Source organism: Athene noctua, chromosome 20, assembly GCF_965140245.1.
Source record: "Athene noctua chromosome 20, bAthNoc1.hap1.1, whole genome shotgun sequence".
Taxonomy (NCBI): domain Eukaryota; kingdom Metazoa; phylum Chordata; class Aves; order Strigiformes; family Strigidae; genus Athene; species Athene noctua.
Window position 1 is genome coordinate 1675922 of NC_134056.1, and position 19960 is coordinate 1695881.

The 19960-nt window shown below is 36.7% G+C and overlaps 1 protein-coding gene across 8 annotated transcripts in view; it reads left to right on the plus strand.

The window, feature by feature from the left end:
* DENND1A (DENN domain containing 1A) overlaps positions 1-19960 on the plus strand; it is a 214570-nt gene that overhangs the window by 42436 nt on the left and 152174 nt on the right. For all 8 annotated transcript variants that reach the window (XM_074923588.1, XM_074923590.1, XM_074923593.1 and 5 more), the window contains exons 4-5: positions 13218-13267; positions 19231-19350. In XM_074923588.1, the coding sequence (XP_074779689.1) occupies positions 13218-13267; positions 19231-19350 (170 nt within the window). The remainder of the gene's footprint in view (positions 1-13217; positions 13268-19230; positions 19351-19960) is intronic.

Here is a 19960-nt window from a genome sequence, read left to right on the forward strand (position 1 = left end):
CCTGAAAACAGTTCTGAGGTCTAAGGCATGCGGATTGAGAAAGTACCTAAAACTTTTTTTGTGTGTATTTAAGATAGTCATCTAAATAGCTAGTCCATTTGTTCCTGTCTATGAAAGAGCTGGGATGGAGATGTTGTTTTCCCTGTTTGTTGGGTCATTGATAACATTAGACAAATGTTTTTCCATTTATGATGTGTATTTCAGAAATCATGGTGCTGGGCAAGAGTGGTAAAAGAAATAGTAATTAACTGCCAATTACTGGAAGGATCCCAGGAGTTGACTTGATTTTGGCCTGAGAATACCTGAGATAGTGCTGGACTCTCGAGTCTGTCTGTGAAAGCTATGTCAAAAGCCAGTGTCCATAAGTTAGAAAAATTCTGAATAGAAATAGAGGAATAATGGGGTTCAAGTGTGAAGAAATACAGTTCAAGCCACTTCCTAAACAACTGCAGTTTTCTTTCCTGTAAAATTTGAATCAGTATTGGAAGTTCAATAAACAATTTGATTTCACCACAAATTATTCAGCTAAGTGCAAATATTACTGGATACAATCGTATGGCCTTTGTTATACAAGAGGTCAGACTAGATGATCATAATGGTCCCTTCTGGCCTTAAAAATCTGTGAATATATGAATAATTTAAAACCTGTCCTGCCAACCCTTATTCGTTGAGGTAGTCATATTAAAATCCTGTGGGACTACTCGTGTGAGTAGAGGTTGTGGGATCAGGCCTAAAGTGAGTAATCATTATCACTTACGTTTAAATTTATTGATAAAACCATAAAATATTCACTTCAAGTAAAGATGGGTTTCTTTAAAATGAGAGATGCTTGTGCAGCAGTATTCTACTCTGGTTTGTAAGTCAGTCATTATCAAAATAGTTTAGGAAGTTCGGTCTCCTGAACCATTCAGCTCTGTACTGGTGCTATAGATCAATTTATAAACAATTTAAAATATCCCAGAATCACGGGATGGTTTGTGCTGGAAGGGACCTTAAAGCCCATCCAGTGCCACCCCCTGCCCCGGGCAGGGCCACCTTCCACCAGCCCAGGTTGCCCAAAGCCCCGTCCAGCCTGGCCTTGAGCCCTTCCAGGGAGGGGGCAGCCACAGCTCCTCTGGGCAGCCTGTGCCAGGGCCTCACCCCCCTCACAGGGGAGAATTTCTGCCTTAGATCTGATCTAAATCTCCCCTCTGTCAGTTTAAAACCGTCACCCCTTGTCCTATCCCTACACCCCTGATAAAGAGTCCCTTCCCTCTTTCCTGTACCCACTTTAAGTACTGTTAATATTGTTTAAACACTTGTAATATATAGGAAGAATCATTGTTTTGTTTAAAAATAAAATTCAAGCACCTATCAATGTGGTAGGTAGAGGCATATTAAAATTGTCATCAGTGCATCTAACAGTCTTCCTTGGGTTGACTGTTGGTGCATGCACAGCAATCCTGGGGTGTACTGTTCTTTGCGGACAGTAGAACTTATTTTGAAATATGATTAAAATAAGTATCAACAGGTAAGTGGTCTCATCACGGTTAGAGCTACAAATTAATCTCAGGCATGCCATGTCTTCATATTAACAGTTATGAAGTAGTTAATTTCTCAGCTGATTAGAGATCACTTTTAAATCAAGAGTTTAAGGGGGTGACTTAGTTATGTGGCTTAAAGATCTGAATTGCTGATGACTAAGAGTGTTTTTGAGACCATACTTCTGAATGAGCGTTGATAATACTGTCTTGCAGCTTTGTTTTCCTGCTTAATATGTTTTCTATTGCTTCTTTAATGTAGCTATACTATTCTAACAAAGTAAGGAGAACGATTGTCTTGTAGCTGGTAAAGTAGTTGTTAATGCTTTGGAGTTTCATGAGCATGTGGAGGAGGAAACAGTTCTTTGGATTCTTGCTCTTGCAACTCATCTGCCCATACCCCAGTGTATGAATGACATTAAAAAATGGTAAAGAAGCTAAAGCTTCACTGAAGGTGCTGTAAAGACAAAAAGCAAGTGGGAAACAAAAGTATATTTTTTATTTGCAGATCATCCTGTGGCATGAAGAGAGCATCAGACCAGACAAAACAGCTTGTGTCTTGTTTAAATGGATTGCCTTGAGGTCTTGTAGCCAGGTGCTGGTGCATGCAGAGGGTGTGAAGGGGAGTTCCAGAAGTTTGCTGTCCCTTTGTGTTGAGTTCCACGGTGGCAGGAGATTTCCTTGACTTATTCTTGACAGCAGAGGGACTTCCTGGAGTTTGGGTATGGGACGGTGTGGACGGAAATAAAACTTTTTTTGGTTTTCCTCACTAGAGAGTCTTGCTGTGTGTGATACTTAAAAATAGGCATGACCTTTTCTTTGCTCCACACCTCGCACCCCCAGGTGACAAACTGTGAGATCACGTGATCTATTAATTCTTTTCAGGAGGAGGAATTTTAGATCAAAATGTTGTTTCTCAGTGAAGTCAGACGGTGATTTGTTACTTCAGTAACGACAGGTATCCAGTGGTGGTCATCTGCCTGGTTATCCACACCCCGTGCCCTCCGTAGGTGGGAGTGTGGGTGGGGAGTGCCCTGTACAATACACAGCACACGAGACGTGTGTAGGAATGCCCGTGAACGTGTGAGGACTAAATGCCAGGTGTACTGCAGTCCAAGTTACTATAACATAGCAAAATAGTAGAATGCATGTTCTGGAAGGTACAGATATTTTAATACTTTGCTACCTTGGCTGTGAAAGAAAACTAGTCTTTAAGAGTATTTATAACTGGAATTTTGAGATTGCTACACATTTTCATTTCCTAGTACTGAATTGTCTCATAGCCATCATCATGAGGTCCGTGTTGGCATATTTGCTATTGGTTTCAGTATAACTTTTGAATAATTTCATGAACGTATAGTGCAAAGCATTTAGACCGCACGATACCTTAATTGAATTTCTCAAGACTATTTTGCATGAATTATTCTTTTTTCTTTTTTAAAATTTATCTTTTAAAGGAATGATTGGAAAGTAACCTGAAAGGAAGGGTTTGTTGCTGATTGTTAGGTGACATTAACTGATATTCATGTACTCAAACTTCCACGTGTGTCTAGGCAGCAGCGTAGAACTGGCAGCATATTATAAAGTTGGTAATTTTTCTGTGTTAACCCAGGGAAGTCCAAAATTCTTGGCTTTATACTTGGAAAACTTAAGTTTCAAGGTTTAGTCATCTTTGTACATATCATCTGTCTTCAAATAAAAATCTCTTTCCATGGCTAGTGAATGTTTTTATAGCTTTCAGGTTTTTTTGATCACTGTTGTCTCTCACATAATCTTATATTTAGAAATCTAAAAGTTGTGAAAATACTGATAAATTTGAAAAGCTGTATCCTCTTATAACCTTCAGTTATTTAAGGTGATCACTGACTCGAACTCATCTCTGCAAAGTTTAATGTTAGAAAAGTTCTTTCTTGGGAGCACGAGTGTCCTCATCATATATCATCATTTTCTCCTTCCTTCTCCCTTAAAGAATTCTTAAGTAGGTGTGATGTGAATGCAAGTCTGAGAAACAGGTACTCCAGAATTTTAAAAACTGGTCAGCTGTTGCCCCCTTTGGGATAGTTGTTTAGTTTTGTTATGTTTCTTCAGCTGCAAAAAGTGGATGATAGCAGTGTAACAGAGTTGTTAAGTAACTTCATTAGTGACTGGCTTTAAAGCTCTTCCACAGCAGCGTGTTCTTCTCTCCCGCAGTAAGGAGCATCTTGGGCATAGAAATTTGAAGAATTTTGTGAGAAGACAAATTCATGAATTATATCAGTTTCTGGTATTTGGTAACACAGTGCTGGGTATATCCATGGCATTTTTGATATCAGTTATATCTAATTTTTATTGTAACAATTCTGAAGTGTTCTTAAGTACAATAATAGCATGATGAATCTGTTTTTCTCGTTAGTTCTCAGGAATTATGTATTTTGCTCAGTTGTTGGTTAGGATTCCCAGTCTGTAGCTTATTTCCTGCTAAGGATGTCACTGATGGAGAATTTATGATACAGAATGACTAACTGAATTCAGTACACTCTAATATTCTCTTTGGTAACCAGTGCAGGAAGAAATTGGAGTCTAATATTATTCTCTCACACTTTTTAATGCTTTGAATTTCTCCAAAAGATCTTGTCAATGAAATGGGTTAATTTTACAGTGAGAGCTGGTAGAATTTCTGTGATATGGAAGCAGCAGAAAAGTGATGCTGAAGTCCTTTGCACAAAGGCAGAGAAGTTTTTGGTGGCAAATTCTTACCTTTGCTTCTTAACCATAAAATTCTGCTGTTGTCTTTAGTCAAACTGTTTTCAGTATTGCAAGTTTCTTCACATCCTTTTTCTTCAGGAAAGGACAGGAGTTGATTTTTTTTAATGATATTTACTATTCATTGAACTAAGTTTTTTGTTTGTTTCTTTCAGTTTTTTTTTTTTTTTTGCTAGTTGTTTATTTATAGCATCCTAGTGAGTAATTTTTTCTTTAATTTAGTTTTCTGTCTGTTGTGCCTGGATGCTGCAGAAGTATATATGAAAATTTGCACCCAGCTAGAAGAGATTACAGTCTTTAAAAGCCAAACTGTTTTGGTTTTTTTTCCCTACCCCATGAAAAATGAATCTCCTGTTGGGGCTGAACTACGATGCAGATGTATAAAGGTGTAACGTAGCTACATAGGTGGGATCTGATTTTAGGTTTTAATTTACATTTGGAGCTCTGGCCCTTCTCTTTTAACATACTCTATTTGTGTGAATTAATTCCTATGTTTTGTATTATCTGGTTATAGTAAAGATCAAATCTGGCCCAATCTTGTTGTGAACATGACTGAGAATCTAATTGGAATGGTGCCCTCATAGTAGTCTCCTGTGATCGTAAAGTCTGTGTTTGATAAAAAGAGCTAATTTTCAGATATTCTAGCAGATACTGTTTTAAGAGTATTTACTTGCATATATTTTTAAAAAGGTTGGACAGTGGATGGTGCAGAAGTGATTAACAAAGCACGATCTTGCCCATTTATGTAAACAGGGTATTTCTTTTGTGAACGTGTCTTGTTAACTATCAGTTGCAGACCTTTATTGGTGCTTCTTGAATAATTTGTTTAAACTATGCAGTACAGATTCCTTATTTTAGCACTAAGACTTACAAAGGCTTCTTTTAGCAGCCTTTAATTTTGTACTTATGTATGTGACATAGCCTGTGGCTGTGATCTCTACTGTGAATCTGCAGTTGTTTTGGGATGAAAGAAGAAGGCAGCTGGAAACTCAGTAGCTACATCTAGCTGTCTACCTAGAGAAGGCCTTGATTTCAAGTTTATCTAAACAAGCTCGACTAATCCCAACTATCTAGGGGGATCCACTGTCAAAACAAGCAGCATGGCCCTAAGGCAAACACAACCATACAGAAATGAAGGCTGGGACTTCCAATACTCCAATGACTGCATACTGGAGGCTTTTTTTCCTGAAAGAGAGTAAGAGAGGTAGAATTTGCATAATGCCTTTTCATTGGAAACTTTTGGAAAGCTGACAGAGGTCCAGCTTATAGCCGTGTAGCCACAATACAGAGTCTATAGGAGAATCCTTGAATGACCTAACCATATTGAAAGAAAAAATGAAAGCATCGAAGTATAGCCAAGTGAGTGTGGAAAAGAGGGCTGCTGCATTGTCTAACATCTGCTCTACTTCTCGTTAGTTTTGTTCTGTGGTATTCTATGTGGACTTTGGAGAAACCTAAGACAGCCTAACATGAATCCTATAATCTTCCTTCTGAATATTTATGTAGTGTGCCAGCCTCTAAGCTGTCCTTTGCATCTTCCTACTTCCCCCTCATTTTCATGCTCTCAAATGAGGCCAACATTTCAAAAGCTAAATAAATGTTTGTGAATGTTTATAAAAGATTTGCATAAATTTGTCCTTGTTTGACAAAGATCACTTTTTTCTTATGCCAGTTCTGAAATTTTTTTAAAGGTTTCAGTGCTTGTCTTGACAACAAAGTCCTGCCTCAGAGAACAATGATTGCTGATTAAGTGGGTATGCAGTTGTAGCTGAATAGAGCATTTGAGACGATGTCTAAAAGGGGCAGTCATCTTAAGCTAGAATTATAATATTTAACAAATGTTCACCAAAGTATATAGTTAAAGCTTTGTTTCTGATGCAGTATACCTGGGCAATTGGTTTATGGTGTGAGAAGTATGTGATTATATTTTCACAGCTAATAGTTATCACCCAATTTTTCCTAAATGAGGAAGTGAAAATATTTCTCATTTTTAGTCACTAAATGTTTAAAATATATTTAATTCGATTACTATTCTAGCTTTCTGATATTGAAACTTATTATCTTTGCCAGTTGATCAATGTTTATGCACATAATTGGACTCAATTTTTTTTTTGCTTGTTTGTATAGTTTTTCAATTCTTTGATTTAAGACTGGAATAATCATTCCCACAACAGTATCTGTAGATTTTTTTTTTTTAGTATGTTAACTAAAATCCATTTGTCTGAGAATAAAACTAAATCTTAATTTTATTGAGGGGGGTTTAAAGACATTATTGAGGAGAACTCTGAAAAACTGCTGAAAATACTTAGTTCAGCTTTACTTTCAGATTTTTTTTCTACTGGAAAAAAGTAATAGTAATTTCTGTTCTTTTGTTCTATTAGCTGAGAGGTTGAAGTTGTCATTAAGGCAAAAACTAGAGCTACTTCTCTGACACAGTTTTTATCACATCTGCTAGGCCTGTGTCCCAGGAGGAGCTGTGCAGAGCAGTGAATTCAGCATAGGCCCATTATCTACTGTTTTTGCGTATGTTGTAAAAGGAGTGAGACCTCAGGGAGGCTTGGAGCCTCCTCCCGTGTAATGTCCAAATCAGATTTGAAGGACTGGTGGCAGGAAAGCTTTGGCCTTGGGGTGTGAATTCTAAGAAACAGAGTCACAATTAGGTTTAAAAAATTCAGGGATTTTGAGCTTTATCTTGAAATATGTTTTTAGTAATGCAAGTAGAAAAGTTGCCCATCTGTGCACGTATTTTGTACGTTTAAAGTATTTAAATGATAGCAGGCCTCAATATGCTGAGGAAATGTTATTTATCTCATTCTCTTCCTGTTACCAGGATTGTGGATATATGTGTTGGGCTTTTAGTTTGTTTTTTTAAAAATAGCATTTTCCTGAGACGAACTGGTTGCCTTCAGTGACATGATGTTATTTCATACTGCAAACCATTCCCCTTCTGACTCTCATACAGGAAGAAGGGGCTTCTGTAGAAGAAAATCCCTCCCCTAATTCAAGCTTTATAATTGCTCAAAAAGAGCAAATGGATTTTTAGAACATGAAGCAAATGGATGAACTAGTGCTATAAAGTTGTGTTGGAATACTACTAGAATTTAAAAAGTAGAGCTAAAATTACATTAATATAAATTAATGCTGTTAAGCAAATTATGCTTCTGATTTTTGGGGGGAGAATATTATTTTAAAAAACTGATTAAAATGATTTCTTAAGTTATCTTGACCATTATAAAGATCAGCAATGTTCAGTGCTGCTATAAGGTGTAAAAAAATTAAGGATAAAACCAATGCAAGGTGAAATTTGACATAAATATTTTCAATAGTGATGATTTAAAAAAAAAATAGTGTTGAATAATTTTTTTAAAAACTAGACAAATCTTTAAAACCCAGAGAAATCTTGTTTTTAAGTTTTATTCTTTGTTTTCTCTGCTTCATCATCTTGCAAAATCTCAGCTTTTTGTTGTGGCTGTGTGACACTGGCCTCCACACACACGATGCTTATTTTAAATTTGAGAATTAGATGTTACAAGCTGCTTGAATTGGGATAATTTTGTTTTTTAACTACATAATTACGTGGTGCTTGTTAATTGATGAGAATAATCTGTAATAAGAACTTTAGGAAAATTTAATATAAGCTAATACAAACTGGCACTACTAATAAATGCAAATTAAAGTCTAAATTTTCGGAACACAAGATGTACCAATCCCTGTTTGTTCCTCATAGCTGTGTTCAATTTAGTGGTTGATTTTGTTGTTGTTGTTGGTGGTGGTGTTTTTGGTTTTTTTGTGCTGGCATTGCTTTATTACGCATATTCTTTAAATAAAATTTTGGAACATAACTTATCTTTGCCTGTCCATTGTAAGTAGCTGCTTTGTAAAATGTTTAAAGTAGCTATCCAAAGTTGTTACTCAGGTGCTTATTGTGCAGAAAGATGTTCCCTTTCCTAGGAAAATGTGCATGAATTTTCGTGCAGCTCCGCATAGCTAACAGTATTTATGGTGTTCTAGATTGTTCTGTGCTTTTTCTTTCATCACCCTTTGGGTTTTAATCAGAGTTGTTGTCTGGTTTCAGTTGGTTATTTGGGTGCACTGACAACTTTTTTGAATTCTTAAATCTGTTGTTCCATTGCAGTAGATGATTTAATTGTTAGCTTAAAATTATTCAAAAAAATTCAAATGGAAGAATTAATATAAGAGCAATTTACAGTTTTGTGGCTGTACGGTGGATTAATGTACAACCCAGGTTTCAAAATAATTGGGTTATATTTTGCTTCAGTTAATGTCTTGGCACTCTTTTATGCCATATTAACATTTCTGTAATGTTTAAATTTGATGTTGTTTCTGAGCAGAAACAAAATCACCTATAGCTGCCTGCTGGTCGGGTTGGGATCCTGTTGCCTGTTCTCGCGTTCCTGTGTGCCTGGCTGGCCTTGTCCTCTTCTGAGCCCTCGTTGCTCTCCAGTTTCTCCTCCTTCCTTCATCGGTCTGTCGATCTGTTCTTGAAAGTCTCTTGGTATCCCTCCACGCGAAGAGGATGGAATTCATGTTTGTCTCATGGATTCAGATGGTGTTTCATGCTGGATAAGATGAAAACTATTTGTGTTTCCACCCTCTCTGTTTAGCGTTTCACTTGCATCAACCTCACCTGTACCTCACCCCTAGTTTAAGGTGAAGGAAATAAACCAACATTCATCTTTTTCATTGCTGAGTCATCTCTTCTCTCCGTGGAAAACTCTTCTTGTTTGCAATGCACCATTCTCTTGTAATATCTGAATTATCCTGTAAAAATGCATGGACTTTCTGAAATACGGCAGTGGGCTTTTGGCGTTGCTTTTGTTTGTTACCCCCATGATCCGCAGTGAAGGGTCTCCTCGGTACTCTGGGTAGTCTTCAACTTCACCCTGGTTTTCCTCAGGCTTCCCAGTCAGCTTCCCAATACAGGTCCCCCACCTGTTGGGATTGGTGGGGTATTGTTTCCCTTTTCTGACTCTCATTAATATTTGTGTGTCTTGTCTTAATCATTCATCATTTTCCCAGATCTCTGCCTGTATTTTCATTTCTTTTCTCACTTCTTGTTTCACTTTGAATGTCTGTTGTATCATGTGTCTTTCTAAGGGTAGATTGTTTGCAACAGTCTGCTGTTCTTACGTTAAAATGATATGCAAATTGATGGTCTACCAGTGCAGTTTTAATTGTAGCTGCAGCATGGGATATTTGTTACCAATGTTCATTTGCACAAGAGAAATAAAGCAATCCTGTATATTTAAGAGGCTCTGAAGTTGTTCCATTGACTTGGAAGTGGGAGCATACGGTGGAAGGCTTAAAAATAAAAAATACTTGAGTTAAGATGCAGCTTGCATATGAAATTTTCAAGTGAATATGCAAAATTTTTCAGTAATGTTGAGCTTTCTTTAGTATTTCATCTCAATATATAGATAATTTGGGACATAAGCCAAGCATGTATTGTGTGTATTTAACAACCTTGCTTTCCATACGCTTCTCAAGTGTCTCTCTCGTGTGTGTGTGTGTGTAGGAAATCCTTTTAGAGACTGCCTCACCTTCATAAATTGTGATGTGACACAAAAGGGCTGAACACTGTATTCCTGCCTCATTTATTTTGAAAACTTTGCTACTGAAACCAAACTTAATCAATGAGCTCTGTGTTGTCTCCGATAAGTTATGTACTGTCTTTATTGATTGGGAAGGATTTTAGAAAACCCATGTGGGGTTTATAATGTCAGCAGTGTTTTGATTATGAAAAGAGTTGGAACCTTGGGACGAGGAACCAGGTGGTGTATGTCCTAAAGCCACTGGTGACACGGCTAGGCTGAATCCCTCTGGGGACACAGTTCATGCCCTGCACTTTAACTGTGGTGACTGGCTGCTATAGATGCACTTTTTGCTCATTAAAATGTTAAAAATCAAACTGCATGTAAAAAGATTTGTGAAAATATAAACTTGGGGATTGATCCAGAAAACTGGCATGTGATCCCCTAGAGACACTGGTTTCAGCTACTGGGTAATTTACGCTTATCAGCTGTGTGTCCTGGATTGTTTTGGGTTTGGGGTTGGGTTTTTTTCTTCTTTTTTAGGGGGTTTTGCTTTAGAGGCATTTGTGTAGGTTTTTCTTTAATAAAATAGGCATAGGGGAAAAATAAGAAAACAGGCTATTGATACTACCTCTGTGTTTCATGTCAGGTAAAAACATAAAAAGGGTTATAAGATGCTGACATGGAGTGATTCTAGATTTGTTTTTATTATGGTTTGTGTTTGAAATTGTAAAGAAATGATGATTTTTCTAGGCCACAAGTAACCACCTACCTAAAGAGGTCTGGTAGGAAGTTGTATACTATGTAGGCATTGCTAATCTTTCAAACAGAGCAGTACTTAAAGAGGAAGAAAAAAAAAACCAAAACAAAAACTGTTTTAGATTTATAGTAACGAGCTTGCAACTTGAGCAAAAATTGAGTAGTTCTCCAGTAATTGTATTTTTTACATGCAAAAGACCAGCAGTTTTGCTAATTAAAAACTAATTCTGAATATTATTTTAATACATTTTTAATAGTTGAAATTTAAAAATACATCTGTAGTTAACCTGTACTAGTCTCAATTTTTGAGTTGTAAATCAAGGCAGATAATTATTGGTGTATAATGAGTGGCAAATTATGTCCAATAACATTATAAAAGCCATATAATAATATCACTGTAAAATCTGCCTTTAAAAGGCAAGGCAGTGCATAATGGTACGGATTCAGTATATTGCCTCTAAGTGAAAATTTCATTTTCTGTATTTAGGAAGCTATAAATCTTAAGAAGTAAGTGCAAAGTAAGTTCTGAGTAATACACTTATCCTACAATAACACAATGCCGATGAGATGCTGAAGTGTTTTATTAATGTGAATGTTTTTATTTGCGGTTACGGCAATTACTTAAATCATCAAAATAATGGAGAGAATATATTCTGCCATTTTGAGGTGACTGATGACTTGTTATCTTGCAACGCTTTTATTTCAGAATTCTGTGTAGCAGCTACATGGCTTTGTTTCTAAAAAATAGAAGCACAGTCATTATTTTGAGGACAAGTTGTACTGATAAGGCCAATAAAAATATAGGCACTTTACAGTCCTGCAATTAGAATTTTGATTCTTTTAAAATTCTGAGGGTTTGAGGTTTTTTGTTGTGTTTTGTTGTTTGGTTTTTTTGTTGGTTTGTTGTGTTTTTTTTTTTTTATATTTTATGCAGTAAAATTTCGGTTGTAGGTAAAGGACAACTGTGTAATAGTTAAAATTTGTCAAGGTGTAGTTTTTGTGCACAAAGAATCAGTCGTTCAGCAGACGGTCGATACTTGTGGAAGTCAGTGAGACTCTGCACGAGAGTGAACCCAATCACATTAATGAGGCCTTTACTATCAAGCCATTTTGTATCAAAATATGTATTTCTGCAGAGTTTACTCTGAAACCTATAGAGCTCCTTTCCAAATTTCCTGCTGAAATCGAGAGGAGGATACTTCTTCGCTTTACATGGCATTCTTCAATAGACTCTTTCTTGTTCTTTAAAAACAGGAGGTTGTTAAATAATCTATCAATAAACTGTCAAGAAGTCAAAGTTTCCATATCTGTTTCTGCCTGAAATCTTAAGAACTTGCCACATTTTTGTTGTCAAGAAACCTCCAAAGAAGAGTCTATGAGCAGTTGAGCCTGAAACCATTGCTAAGAATGGGATGTGCTTGTTTGAATTATGTAGGAGGAACATGTTCTTGCAAGGGAGTCAATATGTTTTCTGCTTCATTGAATAGGTTATTAGATTGATGTAGTTTATTTGTTGAATGATGACATTGGTTTTAGAAATAAACGAAGCGAGAAGCATCAATTTTGTTATTGATGATAATTTATTGCTATTGGTCAGAAAAGTGTTGAATTTATCAGAGGGTTTGTCATTTAGTCAGGGTTATCTTGTTTCAGCGGAAAGCAGAAATATAGTTTACGTTTCAGGTCCTGAAATATTTAAGTGTGAAGGAGAATGAACAATTAATTGGCTGCTAGCAAAGGTCTGCAAACTGGGTAGACCTTTATGGTGGGTTGTGGGTTATAGATTCAAATTTTAAATATTATACAACAATATAATGTAAATGGATTACTTTTTTCTATGAACACAACTGTTTTTGGACTAACATGTTTCTGGTTTTGCCTCTTTAATAACTGTGTTTGTTTAAAGTGGTGAAGTTGAAAATGATTAATTTCTCTGCTGATCACATTTTCAGTTTTCATATTCATGGTTTTTATTTGACATCATGCAAAGGCTGTACTTAAAAGTTTCTCTGTTTGTGATGCTGTTTTGCAGCTTTTAGAAAATGGTTTGTAGGCTACACAATTTGTATTCATTTGAGTACACAGTATTTTAATCAGTCTTTTAACACTCAGATTTTCTTTCCAATAGCAGTAGGCAACGTTAAACATTCCTGCTATGAGACCTATTGGCTTTATCTTTTGTTATTTATCTTGCTGATGTTAGGAAGTATTCTCTAATCCCCCAGACCTCTGTTCCTAGGTAACAGTCAAAAGCTGTGCCAGCAGAAGTGGTCCTGCCAGGCCAAACCCATGTGGTTTGGTGTTATTCACTATGATCCATATGGTCAGGGTAGAGATTGTCCCTAGAGAGGTGTTAACACTCAACAACCCAACCTCCTCCTCCTCTTTGGAGAATTGCTGGATGGCTCCTGCTGCCTGCCCATGTGTGAATCTTGATTAATTTTTCATTTTTAATGAAGTTTGATCATGTTTATTATTTCACATGATTGACTGCCTGGTACTCCTTCCATGTAATTGATAAAGCCCATATTTCTTCATCTGTCTCTTATTTCTTCAGGGCAAAGTTGTGAAATTGTGTGATGTGGTTAATATTAGATTTATTGGTCCCAACAGATGTATAAATTATCTCTTTTTCTCTCCACAGGAAGTTCTACAGACTTTGACCAAGTTTTGTTTCCCCTTCTATGTGGACAGGTAGTGTTAGCTTTTCAAACTTTACAAGAAAATAAGCTTGTCAATAAAACCACTGTAGAAAATAAAAACCATACCATTCTTAATGTTCTGTCTGCTTGACTGTGATTTAAAGCACCCAAGTGCAAATTATAGTCTTAGAATCACTTTTTCCTGGGGTTTTTATGGGCACCATCAAAAAAAAAAAAAAAGTTTTAAAAGTTTGAGCTGTTCAGCGGCAGCAGTAAGAGTGAATTTTGTTTGACTTCTGTGTAATGCCTGGATGTGAAAATGCTTGGGTAGTAATTGTCAAATATGCATATTAATATCAAAGCTTTGTGTGCATATGTATTTTATTTCTTAATTGCCAAAATTTGGGCAAGACGGTGAATTAAGTGCTTTACATTTAAAGACCTCTTGATCTTGCTGGAATGCTGGTGCTTTACTTCGTTACTACTTAATGTGACTTCTAATTTTGGGGGGAAAAATTTGGCAGGATTTGGCAAAAGATTTGGCAGGAGCTGAGAATATTTTTTTTCTTATAATTTGGAAAACTCCAGAACTTTTTTAGGTTTTTTTAGTTTTGCTTTTATTGTGAGTTATTTTTATGGTTTCATGAAAAGAACAGGCACTGAAATTTTGAAAGGGTGCACCACAGCTCGTGTCATCTGTGAGATCATGTAATTGGTTAGAACCCCTTGTCTTAGGTCAGGTAACACCCTGAGTGCTTCTGATTGATGGAACTGACCTCAGTTGTGATTAAACTGCTTGAAATCTTTCTCATTCCAGTGAAATCTGTGATATTTACAGTAGAAATTGATTTTCTTTACAAATCAATAACCATTTCTAGTATCACTTCTTGTTTGAGCTGTTTTTCAATTTTTTTCTTTTTTTTTTTAATTTTTAAAAAAATTTTTTCCCCCACCCATAGGCCAGCTGATATTTCTTAGTTACCTTGAAATACTAAATTCAATCCCAATTCTATTCACTAATCCCCATTCACTAGTTTCTGTGAATGGGGATGAAATCTCATTCTGCTTCTCTCGAGATAGGAGTCTCCACCACTGCTAGACTTTGTCCTCCGATGCAGTAATCTGTGGTTGGAGGGAGCTGAAAGCTTGAATGGACATGCAGACGATCCCTGCTTTCAACCCTCCAGGTGGTTCCTGCAGATCAGGGTTGAGAGACGTTGGTGAGGCCCTGCTGGAGACAGCTGCTATTACCAGTGCCTCTGCTGTACCCCATTTGTACATAAAAAGAGAATTTGAATATCCTGGGCTGTCAACATGAGCTACTTAACCACTGCCCGTTGACTCAGATGACCTTTAAAAGCCACAAATACTACTTATAATTTAGAATCACTTTTTGCTGATCATCTTTTTCCTTTCCTAAGGGGCGGGAGAAAGGAAGTACTTATATATTTATTTTTTTTTCCTCATGTATGTGTTTCTACTAGAAATATTTATGCTTGCTGTGTGTAGGTTTATTACCTAGGGGGTTTGTTTCTTTTGTTGTTTGTTGTATTTCCCCCGCAATATAACATTTTAGAAGATATGAACAGTGAAAACCCATATGAGGTATGAATGAGAACACAACGGAAAGTGATTTCCATTTCTGGATTCACTTGTTTGGCTGAATATCACAGACGGTCACTGAAAAGACTAAGCCAACCATTTTGAACATAAAGGATAGATTGTAATCCATAACAAAATAATTTTAAAATAAGAGTGGACTTTGAGTCCTCCAGAACATAGAGGACATCCAACGTTAAGGATATGGCAGCTGAGAGACGTGTGTGCTACTTCTCGTCTTGGTGTAAAAATACACACGCACACACGTGCTTGCATAGGTGTATGCGTATGTGCACATATATTAATAAATACTTCTTGTAGTCCTCAACGATGTACATTTGACTTAATTCCCACACACAGTTGAAAGCGAAGCTGCCAGTTACAGCAGGAGGGTAAACAGTCTTATAGCACTGATTGCAAATGGATTTAATGTGACTATGTTACAGAGAAAAATGCAGTGCACCTCAAGTGCAAAACGCTCTTGATCTTTTATCTACTTCCAAGTTTAGAACCGATTGAATACCTGTTCTTAGAGGCTATTTCTGCAACTCAACAAGTGACAAATTTGCCCTAGTTGGTCTTTTCTTTCCGTTTACTGTTAAGCATCTACTGAGTATTTATTTATACATCTTGTATGTATACAATCTTGTACTGCATTTAAAATAAAGTTATTTCAAGTAGTGAGCAGGTAGCCCCATGATGAAATTACTTCAGACAGTGCTTTAATATTCCCCTCAGTCTTCTCAGTAAACAATTTTTCTACTTTGAGATGAAAAGAAATTGCTTCAAGAAGAAATAATGTCTTCAGTTATATGTCAGAAAGGTCCTCACAGTTGTCTTACAGAGATGACTAGCACTCTCTAGTGGGATTTTATCCCTCTGTATGTGCCTGTAAAGTGGTATGCTGGATCAGATCTCCAGTTACTGAAATTCTTAGTCCTCAGGGTGTTTTTTTAATATATAGTTTTGTTCATTCTTAACAAAGAGAGAGAAACACCAAAGTGGTTTCAGTAAAGACCTTCCAAACACTTAGGTACTATTCCCAGTTAACTAGGCTGCCTTGCTGTCAGCCATGAGATTTCTAGTGTTAGAATCTCTTTGCAATGTTGAAAGGTTTATTATTCTTAATGTAACAGTAGCAATACTGGCTCATTGTTCAAATAACTTAGGAACACAGAATAATACCTCTGTTGGAATAATACTCTGTGTGGGACGTCTCTTCAGGATCTGTGCAGAAACGATCAATATGAATTACAAGGAAGAGATACTGGTAGAAATGGACAGAACTGGGTAGTAGTCACTAAAGAATAGACACTACTTTTCTTTCACCAACTCGGAGCCCGAAGTAGCGTTATCAGTCACAGGTTTTTCAAGTCTTGCTAGAGACACGTTCCCACTCTGTTTGTGAGGGCTTTTACTTGGGGGAATTTAATTTATGTAACTACGGTCTGTGTTATGTACAGCATTGTGCCAGGCTTTCAGTGGAAGCTTCTTAGCGGTAGAAGTGTGCTCAGTGGTGCTCGAGTTGAGTCTTGCTCCTCCGACTTTGATGTTAAACAGCGGTATTTCTTGAAGAAGTGCTGAAAAAGGACAGAAGTCTTCATCTGCATGCATGTCTCTTCTAAGGCTGCGTGTTTTATAGAGCAGGTGGCAAGCGCTGAGGATGTACTGTTTCCTCTGCCACATCAAAGCTTCAGATGATGATAGGACACCAGGATTTGAAGGCAAATCTGCATGTCTGATTGTTCTCTGTGTTGAAGGTTTTGCCACTTATTGACACAGACTCTTACTTCTTTTTATATTGATTCTTTTTATATATATATTGTCACCAGTGGTCAGAAATCACCAGGGACTAGTTGCCCCGTCCTTTAGGCAGTGGACCATGGGTTTTCTACTCTTATGGTTGCTGGATCAAGGCAGAGATTATTCTCCAGCTGCAGGAGTGAAGAACTTCTCTTCAGCCAAATTTCCTATCAGGATTAGTTTGTGTTACGCAGATACATATGGTGATGGGAGTTTTTTAGGAAAACACTCTTCCTTTCTCTCCCCTTCCTTCCAACCTTAACTTCTGTCTGCCCATTCAGAGATGAGATTTATGGTGCTTCCATCCTGTTAGGCCCTAAATAGACCTTCTTCACATTTGAAAATAGAGCTCTGAATCTTAAGTATTGATACTAAGATCTTAGGAAAAGCACTTTTTGTGTTGGGAAGTTTATTCTTCCATGTGAAGAGCTGACAACTGAAACTTGAGCAAGATCTATCAGACATAGTTTCTGCAGATCACATAAACGCAAGAATGTTTAGATTGACTTTGGAGGAACTTACCAACTTGTCACAATTGTTTAATAAACAAGTTTCTCCCTGCTGCAAATGAAGCATGTTTTTTTTTTTTTCCTTGTTCCATAATTTTAATTGTCAGCTAGAATGCTATTTCTCACACATGCTCGGCTCTCAACCTTGTTAAAATTAAGCATATAATCCCCTTTTAAAACACCCTACTAAAATCACCATAGTAACATTACATCCAAGCTTTACAGATAAAACACAACACCCGTAAGGGATTTTTTGGTATCCCCTAGCAGCTCAGTATGGTTTATGGAAATGGTTGCTCTGTCGACATTTAGATTTCAGTAGGATGACAGTACTTACACTGTCTAATTCTCAGACTACTGAACTGCTTTTAAATATCTGCTTTTTGTTCATCTGTGAATTTGGAACACTTTTTTTTGGTCTTCATTGCTGCAAGTTTTTCCTTCCCTCTTTGGAATCCAGTGAAGGATTCTTCTTAGTTGGCCAGTGACATGTTTCCGATCTGGATCCAACTTTTATTTCTGAAAGTCTATTTTTCTTTTGTTTTTCTGTAGGCACTGAGCATATATCTCCCACGTAAACTGTATATGGCATCGTAGAAGAGAATATTTCCTCGCTTTTAAGGCTTGTCACTGTTAGTTAAAAGGCCTTGAATTTAATGGGTTTTGTTGTTGCTGTTGGTAGGCCTGACTTGTAAAGAGGCACATGTAAATGCTAGACAGTTTTCTCCATTCTCAGTAAACCTAAAATAAACTAGAACATAACCTGATAGAAGTGTTAATTTCATACCATTATGAGGTCTCAAATAGATGTGAAATTGGATGAAAAGTCCTGTAATAATTGCATTGGCCCCAGCTTCACCACTGCATGTCAGAATTTCTGTTAAACAGTAAAACTGCATCTCTACAAATCGGGAGGTGGATTGCGCGTGGTTTATGTGGAATTTACCACTACAGTACATCAGCATTTGATTAACTTTAGACAAATGTTGTAATATCTCAAGAATGTCTTCCCTTTTGTTAATAACTAGCATTCAGAAAGTGCCATGCTTTAAATGTAAAGCACCTCATTTTGATCTTATTTTACTATTTCGATCATCGAAATAGTAAAATACGGATGTGAATTACAGTATTTTTAAAAACATGGATTTTTAAATGCTTTGTCTTGTGTTTTTTTTTTGTTTGGGTGGTTTATTTTTTGGGTTTTGTGTTGTTTGGTTTTTTTATTTTTTTGTTTTGGTGGTGGTTGTTGTAGGTTGTGGGTTTTTTGTTTTGTTTTCCAAAACTTCATTTTTCCATTTTAGGTCAATTTTCCTATAGTGATACTTTCCACTGTGGTGTGAGTGGGAGCAACATCTAAGAATGTTGTTAGTTCCCTTGTGCTAATTTGAAGAGCCTTTAAAATCTTACAGATGAGGCAAAAGACTTAATTTTTCAAAATCATAAAAGTCCTACAAAATTATCTTTATAGTCATGGCTGGCTTTAGCACAGTGTACTTTTGATTCTAGTTTCTCTTTTCTTTCTTTGCACACTATTCTAGTCTTCCTTTTTAACCGATTGCCTGGCTGCTAGAGTAAAGGAGAGTCACCTGGCATGGTTCCAGTTGCTGAACATTTTGGAATGATGGATCTGGCATACATGCAAAATTGGTAGATGGATAATAAAGCTTCTACAAGTCTATATCCAAGTGTTGAAGAAGCTTAGCATGTTATTAAACATTGTCTTGCTCTTGGAGTAAACCAATTCTCAAATGAAGAGTAATAAAGAAATATTTTGGGTTATATGAGAGAACATGGGTTTGGTTTGTACAGGGTGTACTGCACTGAAGATGGTTGGTAGTCACAGCCATTTTCATCTAAAGATGAACACATTTTTAGTGTCCTCCCACACTTAAAAAATGGCACACCCCCACACCCCCCCTACTCCTCCTCACCAAGCAACTAGCATATTTAAGTTTCTGAGGGTGTATACTCCCAAAGTTAATTTCTAAAAAAACCCCAACTGCCGAAAGAGGAAATGTTACAGGTTCAATGACTGAGACTAGATAATTTTGACAAAGAGTTAGCTTAGCATTAATTTTTTTCCTCTTACTCTTTTTATTTTCAGCCATGCAGTTAACCAAGTCGGGCAGAACTTTACATTTGTGCTTACAGACATTGACAGCAAACAGAGGTTTGGATTCTGTCGCTTATCTTCTGGGGCCAAGAGCTGCTTCTGTATCTTAAGGTAGGTCTGTGGTTTGGCTTTTGGCTGACTCTAGGAAACAGTGTTTGACTTTGCTGTGTTACGCTGCAATTATAATTTCCAGCTGTTCAAAATTATTTTCCTATCTGGTCCTCAAAGTCACTGCTCTTGTGCAGAAGTGATGCAAAATATCTTGCACTCTGAGTTCCTCTGTAGATAACTGTATTTGTTTGTAGTCAATGTTCTTGAGTTAACAATGTCAAAAAAAAAAAAGTCTCTTTGCAGTAATTTGATATGACATAGCATGATGGCAGCTGTTATCTTTAACTGTCACAACTGATCTTGTTAAGACATTTTGTGGACATTTGTATATGCAAGTTTTATTAACAAAGCATCTGTTGGTAACTGAGAGAATGTCACTGATGCTCTCCACATCTGAAAAGTTTGTATGTATGAGCTTTCCTCTGTCCCATTGAGGGTTCTGTGACATTTGTCATAATACATGTCTGAATACAGTCCATCATTTTCTATTTACATTTGCTGCAAGAAGTGCTGCAAGTAAAATGTTTTAATATATCCCAAATATTAGTTCCATTTAGAACCTCTGTAGATTGAAGATTCCACATTGCATCCAGCCTGTCTTGTTTTAAAC